Source organism: Actinia tenebrosa, unplaced genomic scaffold (genome assembly GCF_029948245.1).
Source record: "Actinia tenebrosa isolate PJP-AT-01 unplaced genomic scaffold, QUT_ActTen_1.0 PGA_scaffold4__44_contigs__length_22323623, whole genome shotgun sequence".
In the NCBI taxonomy this organism is placed as follows: Eukaryota; Metazoa; Cnidaria; class Anthozoa; order Actiniaria; family Actiniidae; genus Actinia; species Actinia tenebrosa.
In genome coordinates this window covers 19,106,949-19,134,808 of record NW_028292581.1, presented here as the reverse complement: position 1 = coordinate 19,134,808, position 27,860 = coordinate 19,106,949, and the positions used below count along the sequence as shown (strand labels likewise).

The 27,860-nt window shown below is 35.8% G+C and overlaps 4 protein-coding genes across 13 annotated transcripts in view; 3 read left to right on the top strand and 1 right to left on the bottom strand.

Moving 5' to 3' along the window:
- The window catches only part of LOC116289770 (procathepsin L-like), a 101,323-nt gene that overhangs the window by 23,765 nt on the left and 49,698 nt on the right, over positions 1 to 27,860 (top strand). Inside the window, exons 1-2 of one of the 5 annotated variants that reach the window (XM_089036550.1) lie at positions 19,535 to 20,458; positions 21,034 to 21,161. The exons of 1 other annotated variant lie outside the window; for it this stretch is intronic. The gene's annotated coding sequence lies outside the window, so the exon portion shown is untranslated. Of the gene's footprint in view, positions 1 to 16,570; positions 16,662 to 19,534; positions 20,459 to 21,027; positions 21,162 to 27,860 lie in introns of those variants that run through there. 3 more of the 5 variants (XM_089036549.1, XM_089036554.1, XM_089036552.1) reach the window with 3 other exon arrangements.
- Positions 173 to 15,995, top strand: LOC116288687 (uncharacterized). 6 transcript variants are annotated; one of them, XR_016121086.1, is made up of 5 exons: positions 173 to 366; positions 934 to 1,069; positions 7,893 to 12,878; positions 13,854 to 13,936; positions 14,683 to 15,995. XR_016121086.1 is itself a non-coding variant. In XM_089036482.1 (5 exons), the coding sequence occupies exon 4, from the start codon at positions 7,932 to 7,934 to the stop codon at positions 12,873 to 12,875; it is 4,944 nt and encodes a 1,647-aa protein (XP_088892608.1). In that variant the 5' UTR covers positions 173 to 326; positions 410 to 529; positions 934 to 1,069; positions 7,893 to 7,931; the 3' UTR covers positions 12,876 to 12,878; positions 13,854 to 15,995. The 6 variants fall into 6 exon arrangements, 5 of the variants coding, with proteins under 5 accessions (XP_088892608.1, XP_088892611.1, XP_088892609.1 ...); XM_089036482.1 differs by adding an exon at positions 410 to 529 and having other exon boundaries at positions 173 to 326; positions 13,854 to 15,995; XM_089036485.1 differs by having other exon boundaries at positions 173 to 326; positions 940 to 1,069; positions 13,854 to 15,995.
- LOC148907428 (uncharacterized) lies at positions 21,388 to 22,674 on the top strand. The gene is made up of 2 exons (XM_089036559.1): positions 21,388 to 21,977; positions 22,134 to 22,674. Exons 1-2 carry the CDS (start codon positions 21,698 to 21,700, stop codon positions 22,625 to 22,627), a joined length of 774 nt encoding a protein of 257 aa, XP_088892685.1. The 5' UTR covers positions 21,388 to 21,697; the 3' UTR covers positions 22,628 to 22,674.
- LOC116288688 (uncharacterized) lies at positions 24,450 to 27,469 on the bottom strand. Its single transcript, XM_089036556.1, has 2 exons — positions 27,352 to 27,469; positions 24,450 to 26,674 (listed from the first exon to the last, which is right to left on the bottom strand). The coding sequence occupies exon 2, from the start codon at positions 25,779 to 25,781 to the stop codon at positions 24,681 to 24,683; it is 1,101 nt and encodes a 366-aa protein (XP_088892682.1). The 5' UTR covers positions 25,782 to 26,674; positions 27,352 to 27,469; the 3' UTR covers positions 24,450 to 24,680.

Here is a 27,860-nt window from a genome sequence, read left to right as displayed (position 1 = left end):
TTCTGACAATAGATCTTGCATTCAAGATAGCAAAATTACTGGAAAGCTGAGTTTTCTATGGAGCACCAAGAAGCGCAACAGGTATCAGATTGTTGACATTTTTAGAATAGGTTTCCATTGAAGATCAACGATGCGTAGAAAGACTGATGGATGGAATATAATGAGATTCATATCTTCTTAGTTCGTAACTCCAACTCCATTTTAGACGTTTATGATTTCGCTGTACTGCCTTGAGACATTTTGGACACTTCAATGCAGGGTATTACGGCTTAGGCTTGTCTGTGGAATCCAAAACGGGTCCTGGATTTGGATATACATCACCAGAGGCGAGTATATTAAACATTGCAGTAGAATTGTGAAAATAAGGTAGGCGACTTTTCGTTCATGCATTTGCATTTTCTTGTCGTAGATATAATCCGTGAATTTTTGCTGCAATTATCGAGAACTTCGATGAAATATTGGTTTCCCTCATTTGAATTAGCACTTATACCCAACATGGAAATGTAGTATTCAAGAATCACGGTCGCAGGTAACAGTAAAATAAGAAAATTTGCAGAGATCAAAACGACACGTCTATCCATGGTTCATTGCCTCTATCGCTTTACTAGAATAAAAAAGAAAAAAGTCTTTCTTGTGAAAAAATAAATACGTTTTTGAATAATAATCAAAAGATGTACAAGGAACTAGATCGATAAACATACCTGCCTTACTTGTCAGACAAAAACCAAATGATCGTAAAAACCTAACAGTGATTTTGATATCAAGATATTAGGATACCTGTTTATTTATTTCCACATTTGCAACTCAGCACATTTCGAAGATGGATTGAAAAACGCTTTGTAAGCTCAAGTTTTTCTTCAAATCTCTTCAATTTTTCACCTTGAACGTGCCTAGACCTACTGTATTCTTGTCTTAGTACAATCTTTTTGATAGGAACAGTGATGTTCAAGTGGTATCAGACGATCAATATGTGACTGCAATGTGCTACATCGAATAACGAAGGCGGAAGTGCCCTTACAACAACATTGCAAGGCCAAGACAAGTACAAAGAAGCACTTCTATCACGACGGTAAGACTACAAATAAACGAAAATATTTTGAAAAGAATAGGGATTAACTGGTATATGACGGATTTATCGCAAGTTGAACCTTTGAATTGAGATAAAAAGACCTGAGATCTTGTTTAAGGTATCAGGGTACCCCAACATCGATTTTTAGGTTTTTATATTTTGCGAGAGAATGCACAATAAGCTATCATTTTCCAAAACTAATTTTCAAATTGGAATTTATTAATAGCAAAGAATAATCGAAAAACGACTTTTTAGCTTTAATAGTTTTCGATTTATTCTTGACTTCACTTGTCAACGATCTATCAGCCACTGTTGTTTGATGTTGGACACTTTTGGACCTTCGTTTTGATTTCCTGCTGCTTGCTTGCTTTTCTCTTTAGTTAGGCGAGGCAGGTATGGAAGTCGGATCGGATCGGAATATTAGAATTTTATTTGAATTATTGAAATATTTTCGAGTATTTGATTTGATAGCCTACATTTTGTAGCCTGCGTCACATCCGGAATTTTCTTCTTAAATACCGTTTGCGAAACATCGCCAGAAAGATTATTCTAGACCCCCGCAAATTGCGCTATTATATATAATAGATTCTGATTGGCTGTTAGACAAGCTCATTCTAACCTGAACTTCCATTGGATAACACTATCAAACCGAATGTGAACGAGCAAAGCGTCCTAGTTTTCAAAATGGCGTATTCTTTTGATGAGGATCTTTGGACTAGCTAGAGCGTTTCTAGAAGTAAAGAATCAGTTTGAAAAAGAAAATATTTTTTAAGAGCAACAAGATTCCATCAAAGCAGTCTTTGAAAAGGGAAAAGTGTTCGTAAACTTGCCAACGGGCTACGGAAAGTCGCTCGCTGTTTATTGTTTACCGATCGTTTGAGTTCTCTCAGACAAGTAAGACTTAAGAGCGACTGTCTGTAAGGATCGACCAAAATCGAATTTTCATGGCACAAGTCAAAAAATCGATTTCGCTCATATTTGGTTTTTAGATAGCCCTTAGTGTAAAATAAATCGAGGTGTTGTTAGTTTTGAAAAAAAAAATTTTTTTCCCACGAAATTTACGAAAATAGATTTCGCCCAAATGCAGGGGGAAAATGACCGACGAGGTCAAGGAATTTAGTACAAAAATAAGCGCATCCTACAGCTAAACTACTTAACAATTTTTTCGGTTGGTACTTTTTACCGAAGGAATAGGTATTCCTCTTGCTTTTCGTTGTATTTATTCTAGAATATTTGGCGATTTAAGATTCGAAATAATTTTTCTACCGTGTACACTTTTTCCAAAGTTTAAAAATGCAAATTAAGGCCTTAAAATACTGCTTATAAAAACTATGTGCGGAGATACCAAATTATTCAAAACCTACACCCAAATGATTATCTAATGTATTTCTATCAGATTCAAAAGAAAAATCTCTGGGCAAATCATTTTTAGCTTTCCGTTGAGGTCTTTTTACTATCTCTATTTCGCGATATTTCAACCGTAAACAGCTTGTTGCGTTACCTCCACCGACGTGACCATAATTTTAATTGCAATCATTCCATCGCTGAATTTTGCTAAAACTAGGGGATCAAACCAAGAAAAAGACATCATAGTAATATTCAACACATTTCAATTGAGATATATTGACAAATTTTATCACATACTTTTTTAACTCATTCTATTGCGTGACACAAAGCATGCTTTGTCGGTAAAAAGTATGTGAACTAAACCTGTTCCAATCTCACATTTTTGCGATTGATATATGCTTTCACAAGATCTTCAGCGTAACTTTGAAACAGCTGAACTGTCCTCATTTAGATGCAGAACATTTCCAAACATTCAACATATATTAACATCATAAAAATGGTGCGTGTTGCCAACCAGCGAAATTCGCTCGTGTAAATAACTTAAATTAGGCTGCGTCATAATGCATGGCACAGAATAGGCGGACACATCCGGGACATTTCTATTGTTTTGGCGCGCGGTTCAAATCATGTTCACTTGACTGTGACTCGTTTACAGAGTAAAATTACAAGAGAAATGGCTAAAAATGGCTCAAGTAGACTCTGAAAACCAATAATTTTGTATCTTCTTCTTAAGTTTTTTACATGGCCAAAGGGTGCAAATGAAAGTAGAGATATCATCTTGTCGTTGGGTAAAATCAAAAAAATTAAACGATAAAACTTTTTTTGAGGATTTTAACAAGAAAAAGAAGGACTTTTTAAACATTTAAGTATGGAAACATAGAGGTCATACATCTTGATGTTGAAATACTTTGTTTTCCAAGTGAGTTGGTCGATGGCCAAAAGGTGCAAAACAAACTTTAATGTCTAAAGAACATTTTGCACCCTTTACACGGACTACCCGTTGAAATTTTACTTGAGGTTTTTAAAGTTAGAAAAATGTGTGGTCTTTGCGCCTGGGTTGAGCGGGATTCTCGAAGTACTTGCAGCTGTCCGCGGGACTCTCGGCAGCATCAATAACATAACCTCTATTGTTTATGGATTAAGTCATTTTTCATTTCTCGCCTAAGCTATTTATCATTTAGTAAAGATGAAAAGGTAAATTATACACCGTGAAAAGATGAAAAAACTTTTACTTTTAGTAAGTTTTTTCATCTTTTCACGGTGTATAATTTACCTTTTCATCATTCTGTTTCATTAGAAACACCGACGCAGCTCACACTAGTTTTTAGCTAGTTATATCTATCTATTTATCATTTAGCTCTTTTGTCTCCAAATTGAATGAATAAACACTGTGTTGTGTGTTTTTTTCATCGGACAAAGGAGGGAGGGGGGGTGGGGGGGGGGGGGGGGGGGGGGCAGGTGAAATTGAGGGGGGATCGGGAAAATTTTGGTAGGAAAAAGGAGGGGATGCACAATTTTTGAAAGAAGCTACAAGCCTTGCTTAGGGGGAACCGTATTTTTTTTGCATAACTTTAAGGGGGATGTTGAGAATTATTCTGGACATTTCAAACTTCTACCTGCCACCCCTCCCCCCCCTCTGCCATACATTATGAACGCAGCCTTATATAACAAAAACAACAAAACAAATAAAAATCAATACTTTTATAATATTGCATAAAGATGATTGGGATTAGTAACGCATTTTATCGAATCAATTATATGAACATTTATATATACAGAATATATATGTACGTATAACGTGTATGTGTGGAATATGTGAATATAGATATTATGCGCATACATAAACATACGTATATACTCGTAGAGTGCACGCACTAAAACCGTGAACATTAAATAGTACTAATTAGTACTATTTCATACAGAATCCTTTGTTTTCTATTGTTTAATTATCACTATTTAGTGCTAAAAATTAGTATTTGTTTCACGGATTTAGTGTGAACACTCTAACTTATTTGGAACTAAGTTGATGTGCAACTATGTACAAAACGCCAAATAAAATATGTTTGTCTGTCTATAAAAAGTTTATACACTTATTTCGAAAAAGTTAGTCACCCGAAAAGCTATAAAGCTGAGGCCGACAAGGATTATGGGTAGATTCATTTTACACGTTCAACCGCTTGATAACTGTTCATGGACTTCTCTTCTCTTCTGAGCATCATCGAGCTGCAGTTTGTATCAAAAAAGCTTTGTATATATATGCTTCCTTGATATGAAAAGTTTCCCATGATGCTCATATCAGTGATCCCAGCTTTCTAGGTTTTTGGTGACTAACTTTATTGAAATAAGTGTATACATTTATCTCTGAAATAATAATTAATATAGATCTTAGACTTGCTCCAGTACTTTTTTTTTTTTTTTTTTAATGAATATTAAAAAGTTACAATTTTTCTTTATCTCCTACTTAACCACATAACTATAAATAACTATGGTTCTATTTTTTTTTTTTTTACATACCCCGACCTCCTCCACATAACTATAATTAACTATGGTTCTTTTTTTCTTTTTCTTTTTTTTTTTTTTACATACACCGACCTCCTCCACATAACTATAAATAACTATGATTCTATTTTTTTACATACACCGACCTCCTCCACATAGCTATGGTTCTATTTTGTTTAATTTACTCTACACAATTTATTATAGATAAAATGATTTTACTTGAAAAGGCCTGTGAAACCTAGTCTTACAAATGGAGACAAAGAGTCAAACTATAAAACAAAAGAACGGAATGCTTTCTATCATTTTTACCTTTTAGCACTTTTTATAACATACGTTTTTTAATCGTAAAACTATTTTAATGCCTTATACAAAAATATAATATATACATATATATATACATACATACATATACACATATACACACACACACATACACATATATACATATATATATACATACATACAAACATATATACATACACACACATACATATATATATATATACATATATACATACACACATACAAACATATATATATACATACATACACACATACATATATATATAAAACAAAACAAAAAAAAACAAAACAAAAAAAAAACAACACTATGCTGCCCCTAGCCATTCAGACGCTTCATTCTAATGCTAGAGATATTTTACTACATTTACTATTATGCTTTACAAGAATACCTTTTGACTCGGCCATTTTATGCTCTATTTTTCTGTTGTATTTAAGAACATTTTTGAAGTGGGATAAAGTGGGAATTTTTTCTTTATCTCTAGATTTATATTGCTCCAGTACTTCTCGGTCGAAGTTAGCGGGAAGTACTTCAGCGAGAGAGATGGATGCCTGGGTTGGTGTGAAAGATTACTTTAATTATTCAACACGATGACACAACAAGGAAAAAGATTTAAAAAAATAATCAATGCCAAACCCTCCTTTGGGGTATTGGTATTTGTTATTGAATATAGGATACTTTTATCAAGTTAGCGTTATTTACCAAATGTCAAAAGTAATACGTAGGAGGACTAACTACAACAATGTGCGTATTTTCGTCAGAATGCAATTTTCATATATCTTCTTCACTAGAAGCCGAGAAGCAATTTCATCTATACCAGCTTTATCTCAAGAGCAGGAACAGGACTTGCCTAGTTGTTCGAGCTTGCCTGATATAGCTTCTTGCGTTTGACGGGTAACTGACTCGACTGACTTATTTCTGTCTCTTCGATCATAGCTACACGGACCTCCAACTATAGAACTAAACGAACAAACCACTTCCATGTTTATACAGTTATTGCAAAATTTTCTCATGGAAAGATGGCACGTGATTTTAATCATTACGGCAGTCAACTCAATGTTAGTTTCATGCATTATCAAAACAATGTTTATTGAAGGAAATTGCTATTATTAAATGCTACTGGATTAGTAAAACCATATTTTGAAAATCCAATGAAAGAGCTGCTAAATAAAATAAAGTTAGTTTACTGATATATTTAGTTTGAAAGTTTTATTGTTCGATTTTTATCTGCGTGTTCATTTTACTGACAAAGCATGCTTTGTGTCACGCAATAGAATGAGTTAAAAAAGTATGTGATAAAATATGTTAATATTTCGCAATTGAAATGTGTTGGATATTACTATGATGTCTTTTTCTTGGTTTGATCCCCTAGTTTTAGCAAAATTCAGCGATGGAATGATTGCAATTAAAATTATGGTCACGTCGGTGGAGGTAACGCAACAAGCTGTTTACGGTTGAAATATCGCGAAATAGAGATAGTAAAAAGACCTCAACGGAAAGCTAAAAATGATTTGCCCAGAGATTTTTCTTTTGAATCTGATAGAAATACATTAGATAATCATTTGGGTGTAGGTTTTGAATAATTTGGTATCTCCGCACATAGTTTTTATAAGCAGTATTTTAAGGCCTTAATTTGCATTTTTAAACTTTGGAAAAAGTGTACACGGTAGAAAAATTATTTCGAATCTTAAATCGCCAAATATTCTAGAATAAATACAACGAAAAGCAAGAGGAATACCTATTCCTTCGGTAAAAAGTACCAACCGAAAAAATTGTTAAGTAGTTTAGCTGTAGGATGCGCTTATTTTTGTACTAAATTCCTTGACCTCGTCGGTCATTTTCCCCCTGCATTTGGGCGAAATCTATTTTCGTAAATTTCGTGGGAAAAAAATTTTTTTTTTTCAAAACTAACAACACCTCGATTTATTTTACACTAAGGGCTATCTAAAAACCAAATATGAGCGAAATCGATTTTTCGACTTGTGCCGATGTTTGGTCGACTCTTACAGAAAGTCGCTCTTAAACCAATTATGGACGCATCCTCTCACGCCATAAATATAAAGTTTTTTCATGAGAATGGAATGGTCAACAGTATCGAATGCTTTCTCTAAATCAATGAAAACTGCACATGTGTATATTTGCACATAAACTGCACATGTGTATATTTGTGTTTGTGTGTGTGTGTGTGTGTGTGTGTGTGTGTGTGTGTGTGTGTGTGTGTGTGTGTGTGTGTGTGTGTGTGTGTGTGTGTGTTATTTACCGGCCAGGAGGTCCGGATAGGGAAAACCTGTGCCCGAGGTCTTCAATGTACGCACCGAGGCCGTTAAGCCGAGGTCCGTTTTCAAGACAGAGAGCAAGACGGTAAACAACTTATTCATTTTTTATTTTATCATCTAATTTTTAAATTTTAGGATACAACTTCTAGGATACCAGACCGGAAAAAAAATTACCCTCCTATTTATCTATTCCTGTAATGCAAATGCAACTAAACGAAAACGATTAGAATTGATATAAAATTGATAACAATAAATAAACGATATTTCAAAAATCGATAATCATTGACTATACTCACAACTTTTTAAATAATTATCGATTGCTATCGATTAATACAAGAATTTATCGATTGTACAGGCCGAAATCTTTTTATTGCACTTAAAAAAAAATTTTTTTTCACAGTATATTACAGTTGGTCATGAAGCCTTCTGACATAAGAGGATGACTACTGAAAACAGTACTGAACAGTCTGATCTGTTGTATCATACCGTAATGCAAAGAGACGAGAACGAGATTAGAGCATTGATTGATGCTGGTGCTGAAGTCAATATAACTGATATAGAAGACACAACTGCTTTGTTTCATGCTGTCCAACGAAGTAACAATGATAGTGCGGTTCGTGCACTGATTGATGCTGGTGCTGATGTCAACAACACTCAATATGATGGTAAAACTGTTTCGTTTCATGCTGTCCAACAGAGTAACAACGAGAGTGTAGTCCGTGCATTGATTGATGCTGGTGCTGATGTCAACAATACTGATGACGATGGCCAAACTGCTTTGTTTCATGCTGTCCAACAAAGTAACAACGAGAGTGTAGTCCGTGCATTGATTGATGCTGGTGCTGATGTCAACATAACTCGTGGTGATGAGCAAACTGCTTTGTTTGATGCTGTCCAACAAAGTAACAACGAGAGTGTGGTTCGTGCACTGATTGATGCTGGTGCTGATGTCAACATAACTGATAAATATAGAGAGAAAACTGCTTTGATTTATGCTGTGCAACAAAGTAACAACGAGATTGTAGTCCGTTCATTGATTGATGCTGGTGCTGATGTCAACAAAACTGATAACTATGGCCAAACTGCTTTGTTTTTTGCTGTCCATGTAAGTAACAACGAGAGTGTGGCTCGTGCATTGATTGATGCTGGTACTGATATCAATATAACTGATGAGGAAGACAGAACTGCTTTGTTTTATGCTGTCCAACATAGGAACGAGAGTGTGGTTCGTGCATTGATTGATGCTGGTACTGATGTTAATATTACTGATTCAGAAGACAGAGCTGCTTTGTGTTATGCTGTCCAACGAAGTAACAACGAGAGTGTAGTACGTGCATTGATTGATGCTGCTGCTGATGTCAACAATACTGATGAGGATGGTAAAACTGCTTTGTTTTTTGCTGTCCAACAAAGTAACAACGAGAGTGTGGTTCGAGCATTGATTAATGCTAGTGCCGATGTCAACATGACTCGTGGTGATGAGCAAACTGCTTTGTTTGATGCTGTCCAACAAAGTAACAACGAGAGTGTGGTTCGTGCATTGATTGGTGCTGGTGCTAATGTGAACATCATTGATAATGGTGGTCAAACGGCTTTGCTTTACGCTGTGAGAACAAGTAACAATGAGAGCGTGGTTCGTGCATTAATTGATGCTGGTGCTGATGTCAACAATACTGATGACGATGGCCAAACTGCTTTGTTTTATGCTGTCCAACAAAGTAACAACGAGAGTGTAGTACGTGCATTGATTGATGCTGCTGCTGATGTCAACAATACTGATGAGGATGGTAAAACTCCTTTGCTTTATGCTGTCCAACGAAAAAATAACGAGGGTGTGGTTCGTGCATTGATTGATGCTGGCGCTGATGTAAACATAACAGGTGAAGATGGTAAAACTGCTCTGTTTCATGCTGTCCAACAAAGAAACAACGAAAATGTGGTTCGTGCATTGATTGATGCTGGTGCTGATGTCAACAAAACTCATCATGATGGTAAAACTGTTTTGTGTTATGCTGTTCAACAAAGTAACAACGAAAGCGTGGTTCGTGCATTGATTGATGCTGGTGCTGATGTCAATATAACTGATGAAGAAGACAGAACTCCTTTGTGCTATGCTGTCCAACAAAGTAACAACGAGAGTGTTGTTCGTGCATTGATTGATGATGGTGGTGCATTCGTCAATGTGCGTGATGTTTATGGGAGAACAACATTGTTTTACGCTCTCGACTGTCCAAATTCAGCTCGTATTCTTGTTGAAAAGGGACAAAAACAATTCATTCATTTGAAGGATAACTGTAATTGCAACATTTTGGACTTTTTCGTTGAAAGACATTTATTCAAAGATGATATTAAATACTTTCGTGCACAAGATATCCCTGGGGACTTTTTCCAATTGCTTGAAGAATGTGGAGTACAGAAAATAACATTTGCTAAAGCAATTTTAAATATGGTTTTCTGTAAGTTTTCTTTGATGTTCCTAGAAAGGTCAAAGTTAGAGCAGAAGAGAGATATGCCCTTTAGATGTTGTAGTCAAATTCATATTACTAAAGCCCTGAAACAAGCTAGTCAGTTTATTGATAATCATTGGGAAGTGGAATCTTTGATTAGGCTGGTAAATGGAAAATGTACAAATGGAGAAAAAGTACCAGAAGCTTTACGATTATTGGTTGAGTTAGGTGCCGATCCTAATAGTGTTGATTCATATGGTAATACAGCCCTTCACTATGCGACTTGTTTACCGTTGATTGGTGTGCCTCAAAAGATCGTGAAGGAGATTTGTCTTCAGCTGGAGAACTTTGGTGTACAATTAAACTTGAGAAATCATGAGAATCAAACACCTCTTCTGTTTTGTTTGTCTCAAAACATACTAACCCGGTTAAGAGATAATCAAACTACATCTTCTGCGATTCAAGCATTGGTTGAAGTCTGTAAAGTTTTGTCAAAACACGGATCTAGCATTGAAGAAAGGTCTCGAAGTGGAAAAACTGTTTTTCATTTAATACTAGAGCTTTTCCAGCAAGGACTTTGCTTAAGTGATAACACGGTAAGACAAGATGTCATGCATGAAGCAATAAAGCTTTTACAATTATTTTCATCTGCAAAAGTAGCAAAAACACAGAGTATTAACATACCTGATGCTGATCTCAACTCACCACTGCACCTTTGGGCATCACTAGAATTACCATCACCTCAAGACTATACCAGTAATGTTACTAAAGATCTCACATTTGACAAATTCTTACAAACATTGTTAAACTACCTCGTAAGATGTGGAGTAAAACTGAATGTCAGAAATAGTGCCGATCAAACCCCTTTACATTTATGCAAGACCTGGATAGCTGTGAAGCTGTTGCTTGATGCTGGAGCAAAGACTAACGTTGTCGATTCATCAGAAACATCACCTCTTGCTGCCGCGTCTAAGAAAAAGGTGCTATATGATGGTCATTATCAGAATCGTCTTTACCCAGATGTTTCAAACTTAGCAGATCCAAAATCCTTTTGGGAAACTGCCATTGACAAGGGGCTTGATCCATGGACAGGCGAAAAAGAGGGTGAGTCAGTTTTGAATATTCTCATTAGACACAATGAGTTTGTTCTTGCCAAAGCTTTGATCGACGTGGCTTGTGACCGGAAATACACTCAGTCCGAGACATTTGCAGTTGGTCTTTTGAATGCCATCTGTAAAGACGAATCAACACGAACGAATTGGAAAAGCATTATTGTCCTCGATATTTTGAAGGCAAGGAAAGGTCCCACAAATGCGTCGGAACCACTTCGTCTTTGCTGTAGAAATATGCTACAAAGTAGCGTATTGGATGATAACAATGCAAAAGGGAAGTATCCGTCTTCATCTAATGAAGAAGGAGATGATGATTGGCAACCTACATCAAAGAAAAGAAGAATGGACCCATCAATCTTTTCAATACAAGCAAAGATTGAACACTCGTCTGTCCATTGTGAAATCATTAAGATCCTTCGATTGTATGGAGCTGATGGCAATTCTTGCTTGGACATGGCAGACTCTTCTGATGCTCTTAAAGAACTCCTCACCGAACCCTTAGATATCGACCCAGTGTCTGTACTCATTCCATGGACTTCTACGTCAAAGAAATACGAAGTAAAATTGGCCAAAGTTGCTAGGCGACAAGAGTGCGATTTGATCCATGAGGAATTTTGGTGTCATAACGAACACGTAGGAATTGGATCGTTTGGACTTGTCTTTGTTGGAATCAATGAAAAGGATGGCAGAGAAGTGGCCGTCAAGCGCATTGAGAAATTACGTATGCAGCGACCAGAAGACAAACGAGAGATTACAAATCTCACAGCGCTTGCAGACTGCGAACAAATTGTTCGTTATTTGTATTTCTTCGAAGAGGAAAAGTTCTCATACATTGTTTTAGAACTGATGGAAGGAAATCTTGACGAGTACCTTACTGATGGTTCCACATTTGACGTCACAAAAAGTACTCACCTTTGTCAAGATGTAGTCAAGGGGTTGACGTTTCTTCATGAGCAGAATATTATTCATCGCGACCTGAAGCCAGGGAACATTCTTTACAAAACACATCCTCATCTTCGTCTGAAAATTGCAGACTTTGGTCTCAGCCGTCGCATTGATAATAGCGCAACCACAGTGTATGGTACTAATGCAGGAACGAGGTGTTGGATGGCTCCAGAAGTGTTGGTGGATATTCGGGATCATTCGAAGGCATCCGACATGTTTTCATGTGGACTTGTTCTTTATTACATCCTGTCAGTACAAAAACACCCATATTCTAAGAACAATAGTCAAATGCTTCATGAAATAGAAACCAACATGACAAATGGGAGAATAGAAGGATGGGATGACTGTCTTTCTCCAGAAGCTACTCACCTAATGAAGAACATGCTTGATATTGATAAAAACGATCGACCAACGGCAGGAAAAGCTTTGGATCATCCAATATTCTGGTCGAGTGAGAAAAAAGTCGATGTTCTTGTTGCTGTCGGAAACCAGACAGTGTTTGAATACCCACTTGCGGGAAGATCAACTTGTCTATCTGCTGTGGAGACCGACTTGGAGAAGAGCTTTAGTACCATAGTTGAGCATGGAGTGTGGAATGACCCAAGGTATAAGGACATGCCTGATATCTTTGCTGAAATGACGTCCAGCAAGAGAAAGTCTTACGATACTCACTCTGTAGTAGAATTAGTGCGGTTTGTGCGAAATGCTTACGCTCATGTCTCTGAAGGCACACGACCAAAAGCAATCAGGAAGATGTTACTGGAAGACTTTGTGTTTCTGGAGTATTTCCCTCATCTTGTGATGGAAGTGTACAAGGTTGTGACCGCTCATGGATGGGTTCATACAGTAGAAGAAATCAAGTATGCTATGAACAAGTAAAAGGTAAGATGTTTTAATTCATTGATACCTTTATTTAAGGGTTTTCATATCATGATCCATTTTGTCAATTTAGGCAGGCAAATAATATATTTAGTGTTTTACCAAAAAAATTATTATTTGATGAATACTTTCTTTATTTTCTTTAACTAATAATTGTTTTTCAATATGCAGCGAGAATTTGATTTTGAAGGTATCGTAATCGTAATCAATTGTCAATGATAAAAAAATGTCCTAAAATGCACCCACCTTAATTCGACCTCCAAGACTCTCGTCTCGCCACTGAAACCGTTATTCTTTTGCTGCGGTGCGTTATCAAGGCTCAGACGTAGCACCGGCTCTTTTCGTTACTACAAGAGTCAATACTACAAGATTGTTGACAGAACGTCACAATATTTCGCGGGATAAGTAAAAAAACAGCAGGTTTAATTAATTCATTAAAGACCCATTGCCACTTACCGTGATGCATAACAATTTGTTTACATTTTGAATCGTGTTCACCACTGAAAAAACAATTCCAACCTTTTGAATAAACTCTTAAATAGTCCCTAAAGCTGTAAAAGAATGTAAAAAAATCATTATTGTGCCTTAGTGCTATGTTGGAAAAGGATTTAATATGAAGTTATTATTCAATATATGAATCTTTGAATTTCATGGACCACAAAATTCATCTGTGACCGCGGTGCATCACGGTAAGTGACAATGGGTCTTTAATTCATGCCTAAACTAGAGTCATTTAGTCAATGCTAAGGAAGTATAAAAGACCGCTGATGTTGGGGAGAGGAGGGGACTAATTCGCTGATCTGGTGCGACGAGCATCCCCCCTTTGATAGGAGTCCTGTCTCCCGAGTATGACGTTAATTAACTAAAAAGTTGTACCTAAAAGTCACACGGAAGATATGATCAAACGAAACCCAGCACAGCATGAAAAACCATCCTACTAAAAGTAATCGTAGTTGGTTTGTTTTTTTTTCTCACTAGCTGATGACTGTCATGTACTGTGTGTACCAACGTCACGGAAACACAAGAGACACAAGATTGTTATCAACCATGTATGAACACTGGTATTGTAAAGGACCATCATTGATATATAATTGATTTAGTAGGGGAGGGGAGGGGTATCAATCAGTAGGACATACAAGACACATCACTGTACAAAATACACTGGTATTAAAGGACCATTGATAGTTGATTTAGTAGGGGAGGGGAGGGGTATCTTATTTTATTTTTTATTATTTACTTCTTAATATAAGATAAAGAAAAGAAAAAAAAAAAAAAAAAAAAAAGATAACAACAACAAAACGAAGAAAAAAGCCCATTCAATTTCAGTATTTCAGCTATTCAGAGTGAAACATGGTATTTTTCTCGTAATGGAAGTCATTTCTCTGGACAGTCTTACATCATCCAGATAATTCTATCAATAGACTTTTCCCGAATTCGCTTGATTGATCACAAAACAACGGTTTCAAGTTGAGGTTGGACTTGATGAATAAAAGAATCAAGTTTAGTCTCGACTTTAAACCATTGTTTCGTGATCATCCAAGTGAATTCTGGAAAGGTCTATTGTTCCAACAATCAAACTTGTTCAGACGAGATTGACTGAAGGTTAATATTTAGACACATTGAATGGAGTTATGTCAGACTAGCTAGAGTGTTATCAGAACATGTTTTATAATCATTGTACATACAGCTACAGTTTGTGGTTTGATTTTTATCGTATAGTTTTCTGATAGGTCCTTTGCAGTTAACCGTTCACGTGTCTGTACTGGTGAGCAAAATTTTTATCTAATTTTAAATTGATTCTTTTTAGCTACTTGTAAAGAACTGAATGAAACGATGTGCAACCAGTGTGCTACGAAATGTAGTTTTATTACGATCTCTCGAAAACAGTATGTAGAAAGTTTTTTGCTTAGCAGTATATTTCACCCATGGGAATCAAGATGTTCATTCATTTGCTCTCAGCACGTGATTACTGAGCTGCAAAGGGACTATTGTAGTTTTCTTTACATTCAGCTCTTGTATTTGAAGCTTTTATTATATATAATCAGTTTTTGTTGTAATGCCTTGTAATTCTTATTTGAGTACAAGACAAATTCGTCTTGCACTTATATGTGAAGATTTATCCTTATTCTGGTGTGGATCCAGGATTATTTTGTAGGAGCATTAAGGCCCTGTTACACATTGAACTTTTAGCCTAAAATTGTGTGCAACAGTATTGTGAGACATATTTCAAGGAGATGTTACACGGTGCAATTTAGCCTTGGTGAAACTTTCGTCGCGATAAAGTTGTACGAAAAGTAGAACTGCTTTCTACTCGTGTAACTGAAACTTGTTTCGCGAAGAAGTTTCAGGACAAAATTACGCCGTGTAACACCCACTTGAAACTTCACTTGAAACTTATCTCGCAACGTCATTGCACGCAAGTTTCAGCTGAAAGTTTCATTTCATGTAACAAGGCCCTTCTTGCCTGACTAGACGACATCCAACAATAGCCAATGTACGTGCACGGACATGAGTCCTTAGCACAAAGCATGATGGGAAACCAAGTACTTAGGCTTTTTTCGGCACCTCTAAAACTTTATCTGACAATTTTTCAACTTTCATCATATTATGACAATGTAAGTATTTCAACAGATGAAAATAACAAAGTTTGTTTTTTTCGGATAGTCCCTATAATTTCACTGCTATATTTCTGCAGTATTCGGTTTGCCAGAGTGCCTTGTGAGCTAATTTGATGCATATTGCCTTAGTATTAGGAAGGATGCTTAATTTATGTACATAGGGGCTACCATTATGTTTTCCCCAATTTTTTTGGAAATTCCCCCCCCCCCCCCCTCCCACCCCCCAATAAGAAGCAAACCATGGTACAATACCAACCCTGGTTTTATGAGTGGTTGGTCCTTAAAACAAAATGGCTCTCTTGTACCTTGATCTACTTTTGAGGAAATTTGCCATATCCCCATTCCATCACAACAACCCGACCACTAAAAAATCATGGCACCGCACAAAATCATCAGAGACCCCCTGTACATAAATTATGAACCCTCCATTAGTAGTACTATTTAATATTCTGTTATATTGATGATTTTGAAAATAATAAAATAAATAAAATTTGGATGTTTACACGATGTTTTTTTTATTTATTGAGTATTTTGAACCAATTCTTAAAAAATAGGGAGGACTTATGCTTTTATATTTGAATTCATGGTCAACTAGACATCTGGCAGGAACATCAGCAAGCTAAGGTAGGTAGGAATATCAGCCAGGCAGGTAGGAATATCAGCCAGGCAGGTAGGAATATCAGCCAGGCAGGTAGGAATATCAGCCAGGCAGGTAGGAATATCAGCCAGGCAGGTAGGAATATCAGCCAGGCAGGTAGGAATATCAGACAGCCAGGCAGGTAGGAATATTAGCCAGGCAGGTAGGCGGCACTTCCTTTTTATGTTTTATTGGATACGCAGATACGAATTGAAGAATACCACCCCTCCCCTTTAGATATGAAGATACCTTCATACCTATAAAAGGGTGGGTGGTCTTCATGACTAAAGGGGGAGGGGTGGTGTTCTTCACTTTGTATCCGCAGGAATGCTATGAACAGATAGCTGTACGTAAACAAGGCTCTAAATACGGATGCCTGTGGTTTATTACGTCGGTCAGGAAAGCCAGCGGTGTGATGCTTGAAAACAACAAGAAATAGAACACGATCTGTTGATTTTTACCTTCTGACGAAAAGTTGATGAAAACTGCGATCAAAGGTTATTACTCTCCATTCCCATCACACAAAAACTGGTAAGTGAATGTGTTACAAATATTAAATTTGAAGGAAAGCAAAGAAAGGAGGAAATTAGAGAAATGTTGAGCTACACAATTGAGGGGTTTTTAATAGAGTCACGAGATTTTCGCGAGATCCTTATACATTTTGTTTCTTTACTCTTTTAAGCGTTTCAACTTAAAAAAGGTAGTTGATTGTTTTCACAGCGAGCCCAATTTAGATTGAATTGAATGAAGAAAATAAAATCGGAAAAATTAATTATTTTTTCAGTTAAATTCGAGATCAAGTTAATTTCCATTCGTAATGCGAAGGAGTAAAAAAAATTATTAAAAAATTCACTAAAACATTTCTTTTCGCTCGCGCCTTTGTCCCTTGTCAGAATATATATACATAAGATCGAGGAAACTACAGTCGCCATATTTGAACAAACAACTCACTTTAAACCACGATTTGATCGTCTTTTAAACCTCGAACTCCACAAAAACCTTGATCAAAATAATGCCTAATATGGGGGACTCATTTATTTAAAACTCTTTTGGCTATTCCTAAAAGATTTGTATGAACGAATTTTGCAAAACCCCTCACCCTCTAACGAAAAAAAGAAAGAAAAATATAGTGAACACAACCACAGGGAGCCCAATTTAGGTTACAGTGAATGGTGAAAATAAAATCGGAAAAATTAAAAAAGTTAATTGCTTTTTCAGAAATTCGAGATCAAGATAATGTCCTCCATAATGCGACTGAGAAAAAAAAATCATTAAAAAATGAACTATAACTTTTTTTTCGCGCGAGCCTTCGTTTTCCTATTTTATAGTACACTCAACAAAATTACTCGACTCTGATTGGTCGAGAGGAGTACAATTATAGCGTTAATTGTACTCCGTAGTAGTACCGAATTAAGTCGCTATGAAAACACGGCCAAAACTTGGAATGTAAAATTATTTTCTATCATTTTGTTCTTAAAAAAACATATAAATAAAATTTTAAAACCGTAAGAACTAATCTTTTTTATGCATTTCAGTTGCGCGATGGACTGAACATCGGCCGCCAAATAGACAAAGATGAACGGCGTCGCTTCGCATTTTTTACTGAAACTTTGTTGAGTGAACTATAAACAAAAAATCGCACGATCTTCTCGTACAATTTGGGATTAATAGACACTCGTAATGTTTTGAAAGTTCTTTAATTGCACTCGCCTAAAGGCTCGTGCAATTACAAGAACTTTCAAAACATTACTCGTGTCTATTAATTTCCAAATTGTACTCGAGATCGTGCGATTTCCTATACTAATTTCCCTATGGTATCTGATGTTGATCTTGTTTATATATTCTGACAAGGGAGGAAACTACAGTCGCCATATTTGAAAAAACAACACACTTTAAACCACGATTTGATCGTCTTTTAATCCTCGAGCTTCCACAAAAAACTTGATCAAAATGATCCCTGATATGGGGGACTCATTTATATAAAACTCTTTTGGCTCTTCCTCCAAGATTTCTATGATTTGCCATGTTATGTCAAGGTTCTTACCTGCGTAGGACTCGGGCGAGAACGAATTTCGACCTTGCTACTCTACCGCAAAGAATTTTTGTAACGTGTACACGACCCACCACCAGCCACCCCACAGGGCTAGTGTTGTTTTTGAAAAATTCATTCCACAAAGATTGCTATGGGCGACATTTTTTTGGTTTGCATTTTTAATGTTTTTTTTCCCCTCTTTCGCATTACGGAGGACATTATCTTGATCTCCAATTTAAGAAAAAATAATGAATTTTTTAATTTTTCCGCTTTTATTTTCTCCGTTCACTTTAATCTAAATTGGGCTCCCTGTGATTGTGTTCACTATATTTTTATTTCTTTTTTTCTTTAAATAATTTAGGGGTTTTGCCATCATAGAGATATTCCAACTCTAAAGAGTACTTCGAATGATTCGTAAACAGTTCTAACTATACGCTATTTGTATATCAAGTTTTATTTATATAGAACATATTATTTACAGAAAATAAGGTTAACGCAACTTCTTTTTTACTCCGACGATTGCCAGAAACGTCAGCACGTACAGTTTCAACCTTTTATTGATATATTTTGTGGTGCTAATGATTTTTCCCCACCCTTTCTTATACACACACGATATTTATGTATGGCCTTAAGGTAATTCCCTCGAAAGAAATTTTGCCAATAACTTTGTCCTGAACGAAGGACCAAGTACTGAGCCTTGTGACACGCCATGGCTTATTTGACGAGGTTTAGAGATACAGTTTTTGATCTTCACTGACTGCAAACGATGATTTAAATAAGATGCAAACCATTGCAACGCAGTATTTTCAATGCCAAACCGTATCTTCATCCTCTGAAGCAGTATGTCGTGATCGATCGTGTCAAATGCAGCTGAAAGATCTATTAGGACAAGTACCACTTCTTGGTGTTGATCAACAGCTCTTAATACATCATTGGAAACTTTAAGTGAGCAGTTTCTGTTGAAAAGTATTTACGATAAGCAGATTGCATTGCTGGAAAAGAGCTGATTTTGTTCCATACATGTGTTTAATTGGATGGCGACGACTCTTTCGATAGTTTTGGAGAGGTAGGACAGATTAGCAATTGGTCTGTAGTTTGAAAGGCAGTCTGGATCCAATGAAGGTTTCTTTAATGAAGGCCGTACTAGAGATAATATTAATTGAGCAGGAAACTGTCCAGTAGCAAGAGAGGAGTTCATGAGGTACTGTTGTAAGTTCCTCTAACATGGCCGCCGTGAAAACCATCAATTCATGTAGTTGGAGATTACAATTTCTGTGCTTGACACGTAGTTTAGAAAGTGATGGTTTAGAACAGCTCAGTTTGCAGGTAATAAGACTATTGTTTGAAGTATTATCAGATGACAGGATATGAACATGTGAGACAATATTATCCTCTTCACGCGATAGGATTAAGTCCAGCGTATGGCCACCACGGTGGGTGGGACCAGTAACATTTTGTATCAATTCAGTTAATTCCAGAAAATTCAGATAAAGAGATGCCTCATGATTCGTAGGATCATCAACAGGATAGTTAAAGTCGCCGGCTATAATAACTGGTTGTCTTGATAATGTAAGATCTTCTAGAAGTGATGAAAATTCGTGCAAGAAACAGTTGCTATTGGGTGTTTGCTCAGCGGAGGACAATAAATAATGACTAGGTGAAACATATAATTCCTGTGAGAGATGGAGATTCGAGTGAACTAGTGGCCATAGGGGTGTTCTTTAACACGGTGAAGCCATCTCGAATGACCAGAGCAACTCCATCACCTTTACGATTCTTTCTTGGGACGTGGTGAAAAATATAATTTTGAAGGATGTTATGGATATCAGCTATGCAATGATTATCTTGGTCTGTTCCATTTAGCCAAGTTTCAGTTAAGGCCGAATGTCTTGATGGTTAGAAATGACAAGGTCACATATTTGAGTGGATTTTCTGACAATAGATCTTGCATTCAAGATAGCAAAATTACTGGAAAGCTGAGTTTTCTATGGAGCACCAAGAAGCGCAACAGGTATCAGATTGTTGACATTTCTAGAATAGGTTTCCATTGAAGATCGACGATGCGTAGAAAGACTGATGGATGGAATATAATGAAATTCATATCTTCTTAGTTCGTAACTCCAACTCCATTTTAGACGTTTATGATTTCGCTGTACTGCCTTGAGAGATTTTGGACACTTCAAAGCAGGGTATTACGGCTTAGGCTTGTCTGTGGAATCCAAAACGAGTCCTGGATTTGGATATACATCACCAGAGGCGAGTATATTAAACGTTGCAGTAGAATTGTGAAAATAAGGTAGGCGACTTTTCGTTTATGCATTTGCATTTTCTAGTCGTAAATATAATCCTTGAATTTTTGCTGCAATTATCGAGAACTTCGATGAAATATTGGTTTCCCTCATTTAAATTAGCACTTATACCCAACATGGAAATGTAGTATTCAAGAAAACAGTAAAAACAGTAGTAACAGTAAAATAAGAAAATTTGCAGAGATCAAAACGACACGTCTATCCATGGTTCATTGCCTCTATCGCTTTACTAGAATAAAAAAGAAAAAGTCTTTCTTGTGAAAAAATAAATACGTTTTTGAATAATAATCAAAAGTTGTGCAAGGAACTAAATCGATAAACATACCTGCCTTACTTGTCAGACAAAAACCAAAAGATCGTAAAAACCTAACCGTGATTTTGATATCAAGATATTAGGATACCTGTTTATTTATTTCCACATTTGCAACTCAGCACATTTCGAAGATGGATTGAAAAAAGCTTTATAAAGTCAAGTTTTTCTTCAAATCTCTTCGATTTTTCACCTTGAACGTGCCTAGACCTACTGTATTCTTGTCTTGTACAACCTTTTTGATAGGAACAGAGATGTTCAAGTGGTATCAGACGATCAATATGTGACTACGATGTGCAACATCGAATAACGAAGGTGGAAGTGCCCTAACACTGATTGCAAGGCCAAGACATGTGCAAAGAAGAACTTCTATCACGACGGTAAGACTACAAATAAATGAAAATATTGTGAAAAGAATAGGGATTAACTGGTATATGACGGATTTATCGCAAGTTGAACCTTTGAATTGAGATAAAAAGACCTGAGATCTTGTTTAAGGTATCAGGATACCCCAAAATCGATTTTTAGGTTTTTATATTTTGCGAGAGAATGCACAATAAGCTATCATTTTCCAAAAATAATTTTCAAATAGAATTTATTGATAGCAAGGAATAATCGAAAAACGACTTTTTTAATAGTTTTCGATTTATTCTTGACATCACTTGTCAACGATCTATCAGTCACTGTTGTTTGATGTTGGACGCTTTTGGACCTTCGTTTTGATTTCCTGCTGCTTGCTTGCTTTTCTCTTTAGTTAGGCGAGGCAGGTATGGAAGTCGGATAGGATCGGATCGGATCGGATCGGATCGGATCGGATCGGATCGGATCGGATCGGGATACATGCCGGGCACAAAGGCACCCGAAAACGGCCACGTTGGCCATTCTTTTTGCTCAGCGGTAACTTAGTAAAAACAAAATGGCGGCCAAAGTGTTTAGTCGTGAGGAAGTTCTCGAATTAGTTTTAGACGACGAAAATGAGTTTGAGGCACAGGATGGAGAACAAGAAGAAATTAATAGTGAGTTAGATGAGGAAGATAGGAAAAAAGATACGTTGGAAGCGATGTTAGCGAGTTTAGAGGGAGGAAAGGATTTTGATCACCACTTCTTTCGTGAGAAGGCAATAGATGCCCTTTTGCCCATTTTTCGACAGTCGTTTTCTGTTGAAAACTCTCTTCAAAAAGAACAAAATTTTAAAGGTAAGTCTGAAACAAAAACAAAAAAATGTGTGTGTATTTTTACTGTTAAGTGTATATGTAAATATCAAACTCTGCTTAAGCTTATGTTGTGTAAATAACACTCTATGTATTGAAAAGAAAACTTTATTTAAGATATTTTTTTCTTTATTTTGCCAGCATCTCTCCGCTTACGCACAAGCACCCTAACGGTAGGGTCAATTTTAGACAATGAAGCTAGAATTTGGCTCAAAGGAATTCATAGGCGACTGTGTGGAAAAGTGCACACAAGGAATCCTTATCGTGGGGAAATATGCCGATGTATTCCTTATGGTCTTTTTTGCACTGCACGTCAGGTTTTAAGAGATCTCGAAGTCAGGGAGCCCGACTGCTATATTGCCAGTAATAGAAAGGCAGAAGTCATATCCTTAACTTCATTTCAGTTGGTGCTAAATTTTTTATCGTGTATCTCTGGGATGGATTCAAAAGATGTAAAGAAATATTTTACTCGGACACTGGCTACAGAGAGGAGGTATCGGCATAAAGTGAAGATAATTGTCTCCCAAGTAAAAGACTTTGCTTTTGTTTACAAAAAGAGAAAAGGGGAATTATCTTTGCAATTCCATTATGGAGAATGGAATACCTATGGCAATCCTCAACACTCTACAGTATAAGCAAAAAGTAGGCAAAAGAAAAAAAAAAAAAAAAAAAAGAGAGAAAAGAAAGGAAGAAATAGAAAGAAGCTACCTAATTATACTGTAAAGTGCACTATGAGGACTAGGATTGAAGATTACCATAGTTATCATCTCTCTAGCATTAAAGTTTGTCTTGGCTTACTAAACAAAAAATGCATACCGGTATTTTGTTTGTATTGATTTCTTTGTATGCCAGTTAATCCCAAAATTAAAATGTAAGTCAACAAACAAGACATCAAACTATAAGAATGATGATAGAAATAAAATACTGGTAAACACAATGACAACTATAAACAAACATCAGATTTTTATTTGTGTTACAGTATACAGGTAAGTTACAAATAGGTGATTTTTAATTTTCATCATGAAATAGCAGCTTTGACAGTAAGCAGAACAATTTCTTTTTATTAAGTAGATGTTTTTGTTATGTGGTATTGAATGTCAATAATTGTATACAGTCTATAAAAATTTTTTATTGCACCAAAACAAAATTATGTATACTTATATAATCTTAGAAATTGTCTGTAAAAGTACCAGATTTTAGTACTTCTGTCTTTTCATTGCTGCAATCATTTCATAAGCCAAGAAACAAATAACATTAATATCATGAGTATTTTCTTTCTTTCTCTGACATAAAGAAGTACCGCTCGAAAAAAAATACTAACAAATGTTGAAGTAATAATATCGTTCAAATTTCATTCCATTTTCAAAACACAAGAATTTGCCTCTTTGTCTTTGTCAAAATCCTTTTGCAATTCTTGTTGCATGAGCATTACTTCAACAAAATGTTTCATTACTGAATATTAGCTAGTAGTTATCTTATTAACATTATTTCCAACATGTTCAGTAGAACATTATATGTTATCTCTTAACTTATTTTTTCTACATGTTCAGTAGAACATTACATAGGTTATCTTTTACAGCACAACATGTAAAAGTATGACCACATTTAATATATTTGCACACTTCAGGCACCCCAGCACCATCAAACCTTTATTTGTAAATATTCCAAAGCTAATTATTTTTTAATTGTGGTGTAAATAAACTCATTGATTGATTGACTTCTGTGGACAGGCTTTTTGCAGACAAATGGGCTTTTACGCACCTTATTTGTAAAATAGCCAGCTTCAGATAAAAACACCTGTGCTCAGAAGTATGTGAATAAATTAAGTGTGGTCATACTTTTATGCTCTGTGCTGTAAGTTATTTTTCCAACAATACATGTTCAGTAGAACATTATATGTTATCTGTTAAACTATTTTTCCAACATGTTCAGTAGAACATTATATGTTATCTGTTAAACTATTTGTCCAACATGTTCAGTAGAACATTATATGTTATCTGTTAAACTATTTTTCCAACATGTTCAGTAGAACAATAAGAGTGGTTTTCATAATTAACCTGCGAATTCAGATTGATTCAAACAAATGAAAACAAAAGAATGTAATAAGAGAGTGTGATAGTGGTAAATACACTCAAATGTGTTTCAGGGGTTTATGAAAACCACTCTAGTAATTATTATTATCTTTTACTATTTCCAACATGTCAATAAAACATTTTGATAGCAAGAGTACAAGCATCAAAAGTGTACATGCAATATTTTGTTTTGAAAATTACTGATTAAGAAAGCAGATAAAATAATATATTTTAGTATATTGTGCACTTTCACTTTTTGTACTTGGCTCTTTCCTATCTTGACACATTAATTCAGATAATAAAGCAATTTATGATAATGTAATGAATCAACTTTATTTCAGAACAAACTCTCAATTAGGATGTTAGATCTGGAGGGGAGGGGAGGGAAGGGGAGGGGAGGGGAGGGAAGGGGGTATGGTGGTACTCAAGTTTTGTCATTTTACATTTTTGAGTGGTTTATGAAACAAATTGCACTACTTAATAAGAGTGCAATAGACAATTTCAAACAGTATAAAAAAGAATTAATGCATGCACAGTACTTACAATGAGTTAAAGATATAGGAGTGTATTTCATGGGCTAATGAAAACCACTCAGTGATAAGCAGATACAATGAAATTATTGTAGACATTTTGCAATACTTGCCTTAATTTTTCTTCTATGATCATGTGCACAAAAGGAGCATTGGGGTTGGGAGGCATCCTTTGTAAAACCACAGTAGCAAAATTCTGAGTCCTCAGTTCTCTTTGGAATATACACATCTCCTTTTGGGGGTTTTTTACTTGTGATGTTGTACCCCCTTGATCTTAGCCAAAGGAGAGTGACGTACTCATGCATTGAGTTCAGACCCAACCCCAACCCATACTTAGCCTTCATATCTTTGGCGTGTGCTGCAACAACATGACCAATGTGCCAGGTGGTTGGATTAACATCAAAGAAGAGAGCATAAGACAAGTAGTAGTGTAAACAAGTTGTATGTAACTGGACTATCTCCTCATCTGTGATGTCAATGCGTGTAAAAAGGGAAACAGAATCACGCAAGCAGAGGCATATGTAAGCAATAGCATGTAAATTGAAAAGATCTGATCCTGATGCATGGCCTACAACTGTGGAGACAAGAAACATGAAATTGTGTAAAAATCTTCTTGAATCTTTACCTGTGAATCTGTAGTCAAACTCTTTCCCTGATGCACGTGCTTCATCAAACCACTTGACAACTCTCTTTGAGAGTCTTTTAAGATGGCATTGGGTCTTCATAGTGTTGATGTACAGGGCTATAGGTGAGGTCTTGGGCACCTGTGAAAATTGAACAGACTTATGTAGATTGGATATTAAGACCACTGTGTTTAAAAGGACTCTGTGGATGTGTGCACATGCATTATTCTTTAAATGCAGGGGCTCTATATGGGCACAATCAATCAATTCTCCCACTAAAGGAACAAACTCTTGTCTGCTTTTAAGCCCTGCAATATGTGTTGTTATTTTTGTCCTCTTTGTGGGTTGAGCAATTTTAGATTTACTCAGAGTCTTCTTGAATGCTTCAACGTTTTTGACTGTTTGTAGCCTTTTCGAGTACTCCCATGGCTTCCAGGTGCTTCCTTCGCATGTGCCAAAAGTTCCTGTAAGGCATTTCTTATTTTGAGTGTTCACATTTCCAAATGAAGAGAAGTATGTGGCACTGTTAGACAGCTCTCCTGCAAGATAAGCCAACATTTTCATGTCATTAGGCAGCTCAGTAAACAAGAATTTGATTTCTCGATCGTGATTGATTATTGTCAAGTGTGATCTTAAAAGTTGTTTTTTGTATATCACTGATGTCTGTCATGAGTTTTTGCACATAGCGAGATACAACTAGTGCATTTTCAGGGCAATTGGCCCCAAAAAGCAAATAGTTTTCATTGCTGTTCAGCACTCTTTTGCCAATATTCAAAAAGCTGACCAGCCAGGCAAAGGCAGTATCATCTTTGCCAAATGGGGCACCATCTCCTCCTAAAGAAACATAAAAGGTATTAGCATTTCCCTCAAACCATATAAGGTCATACACCTCTTCAGAAAGATAAAACTTTGCAAGAGTTAGTAGTAATTGCTTTAAGTCCCTATAAACACCATCATATTTCATATCTTCAGGAAGATCCCAACAGAGAGTTTCTTTTACACTGAAAAGAGTACCAACATCAATACTCTTAATAAATTTCATGAGTCTATGGTAAGGAACTATTTTAGGTATAGGGCATTGACTAACTGTTATTCGTTTACTAACTGAATTATCATGGCGATAACAAAGATCCCTATAAACAGAACGGTACTTCTTTTTTCCCATGATACCCCCACTATAATATATGGAGACACTTCTGGTCATGTTTTCAGTGCTTTTCTCAAATGATTCCATTTTGGTCTTGTAAATACTTGGGATGACTTGTTTTACCACTTTCTTGCTTTTCACTAGTTCTTGTGAGATGATATTACTGCTGCACTTCTGGAACACTGTCTCTACCAAACCAATTTCCCCTGGACTTGTATCTTTTGCTCTCCCTCCATGGATTTCTTGGGCTGCCTGGTATGTTTCCTTTCTTCTTCTTCTTTTAGTCCTTACACTTGGACCATTTGAACATCTTATAAAAAAATAATTATAAATAGATAAATTAATAAATTGATAAATAAATGAATAAGTAGATAGATAGATAAATAGATAGATAAATAAGAAGTACAGTTGTCATATATGTTTTTGGAAATCACAAAAAAAAAATCAATCAATCTGAAACTACAACTGATTGTGTGACTGATGTTTTTCTTTAATTTTTTTAAACTTATATTATACTTTTAATGCATTTTACTCTATCTTATAACATGTCTTTCATGTTTGAAAAAGGGTTTGAATGAAATGAAACTAACAATATGATATAAGTTTAGTTTGACAATTGGACTAGTTTTAGTTTACGTGCACCTGTACCTGGTTGGATTCTGCTGTCTAATATTTACTCCCTTCTCTGAAACAAACTTGACTTTCTTCGCTACTGCTTCTTCCTGTTCTATAGATACTACTCCACTGATCTCTCTATATACTTCTTCTACCTTATAATGCATAAATTGAATTGGTCATTTTCATTTTCTGAACATAAAACATACTAAAACAGCAAGCTAAATAAGTGTGTGTACGTACGCCGCGAGCTGATTAATCCATTCAGAGTTTAATTGTAAACAGTTTTAAAAGCTTATTTCAAAAAGCTTAAAACGTAAAACAAATTATACACTGTGTGAATTTCTGTTGATAAAAAGGACTTTAACTTACCTTTTCACGAATTCGGGAAAGCTTCATTTTCTTTGCTCTTAATTCTTTAGATTCGGCCACGATCTTTTCGGCATGTTGTTTCTTGAGCGCCATATAATGCCCAACAGCAAACCTGCTGAATGCGTGTACCTTATGGCCATTCGTCTTTTTGATAAAATTGAATTATCGATTTATTAAATTTGGCCCCAATTTTCGATGTTTTTATTAATTAAAATTAAACTTTGAATTCCATTTTTTCAATGTTCGAGTTGTCGTTTAAATAGTTGAAGAAATTGACAGACACAGAGAGAAAAATCCCACACCTTATGGCCATTTAAGGTTTTAGCAAATCAAATTGTTAACTTTTTAGTTTTTGAATTCATTTTTCATTTTTTGCGCTAAAAAGACTATCGTTCCGATCATCACCCTCCCATTTTACCCGCTTCAACATAACCAAAATCAAAAATTGAGGTAGAATACATAAATTGAAACTACTATTTTTTCAACTTGATAAACTTTGATGCACATAC

What these genes read in the sequence shown, in the direction of transcription:
- LOC116288688 (XM_089036556.1), bottom strand. Translation starts at nt 25,781, where the DNA reads ATGAAAATGTTGGCTTATCTTGCAGGAGAGCTGTCTAACAGTGCCACA.
- LOC116288687 (XM_089036485.1), top strand. Translation starts at nt 7,932, where the DNA reads ATGACTACTGAAAACAGTACTGAACAGTCTGATCTGTTGTATCATACC.
- LOC148907428 (XM_089036559.1), top strand. Translation starts at nt 21,698, where the DNA reads ATGGCGGCCAAAGTGTTTAGTCGTGAGGAAGTTCTCGAATTAGTTTTA. An exon ending in AAAAGAACAAAATTTTAAAG is followed by an intron (nt 21,978 to 22,133) that starts GTAAGTCTGAAA and finishes TTATTTTGCCAG; the next exon opens with CATCTCTCCGCTTACGCACA.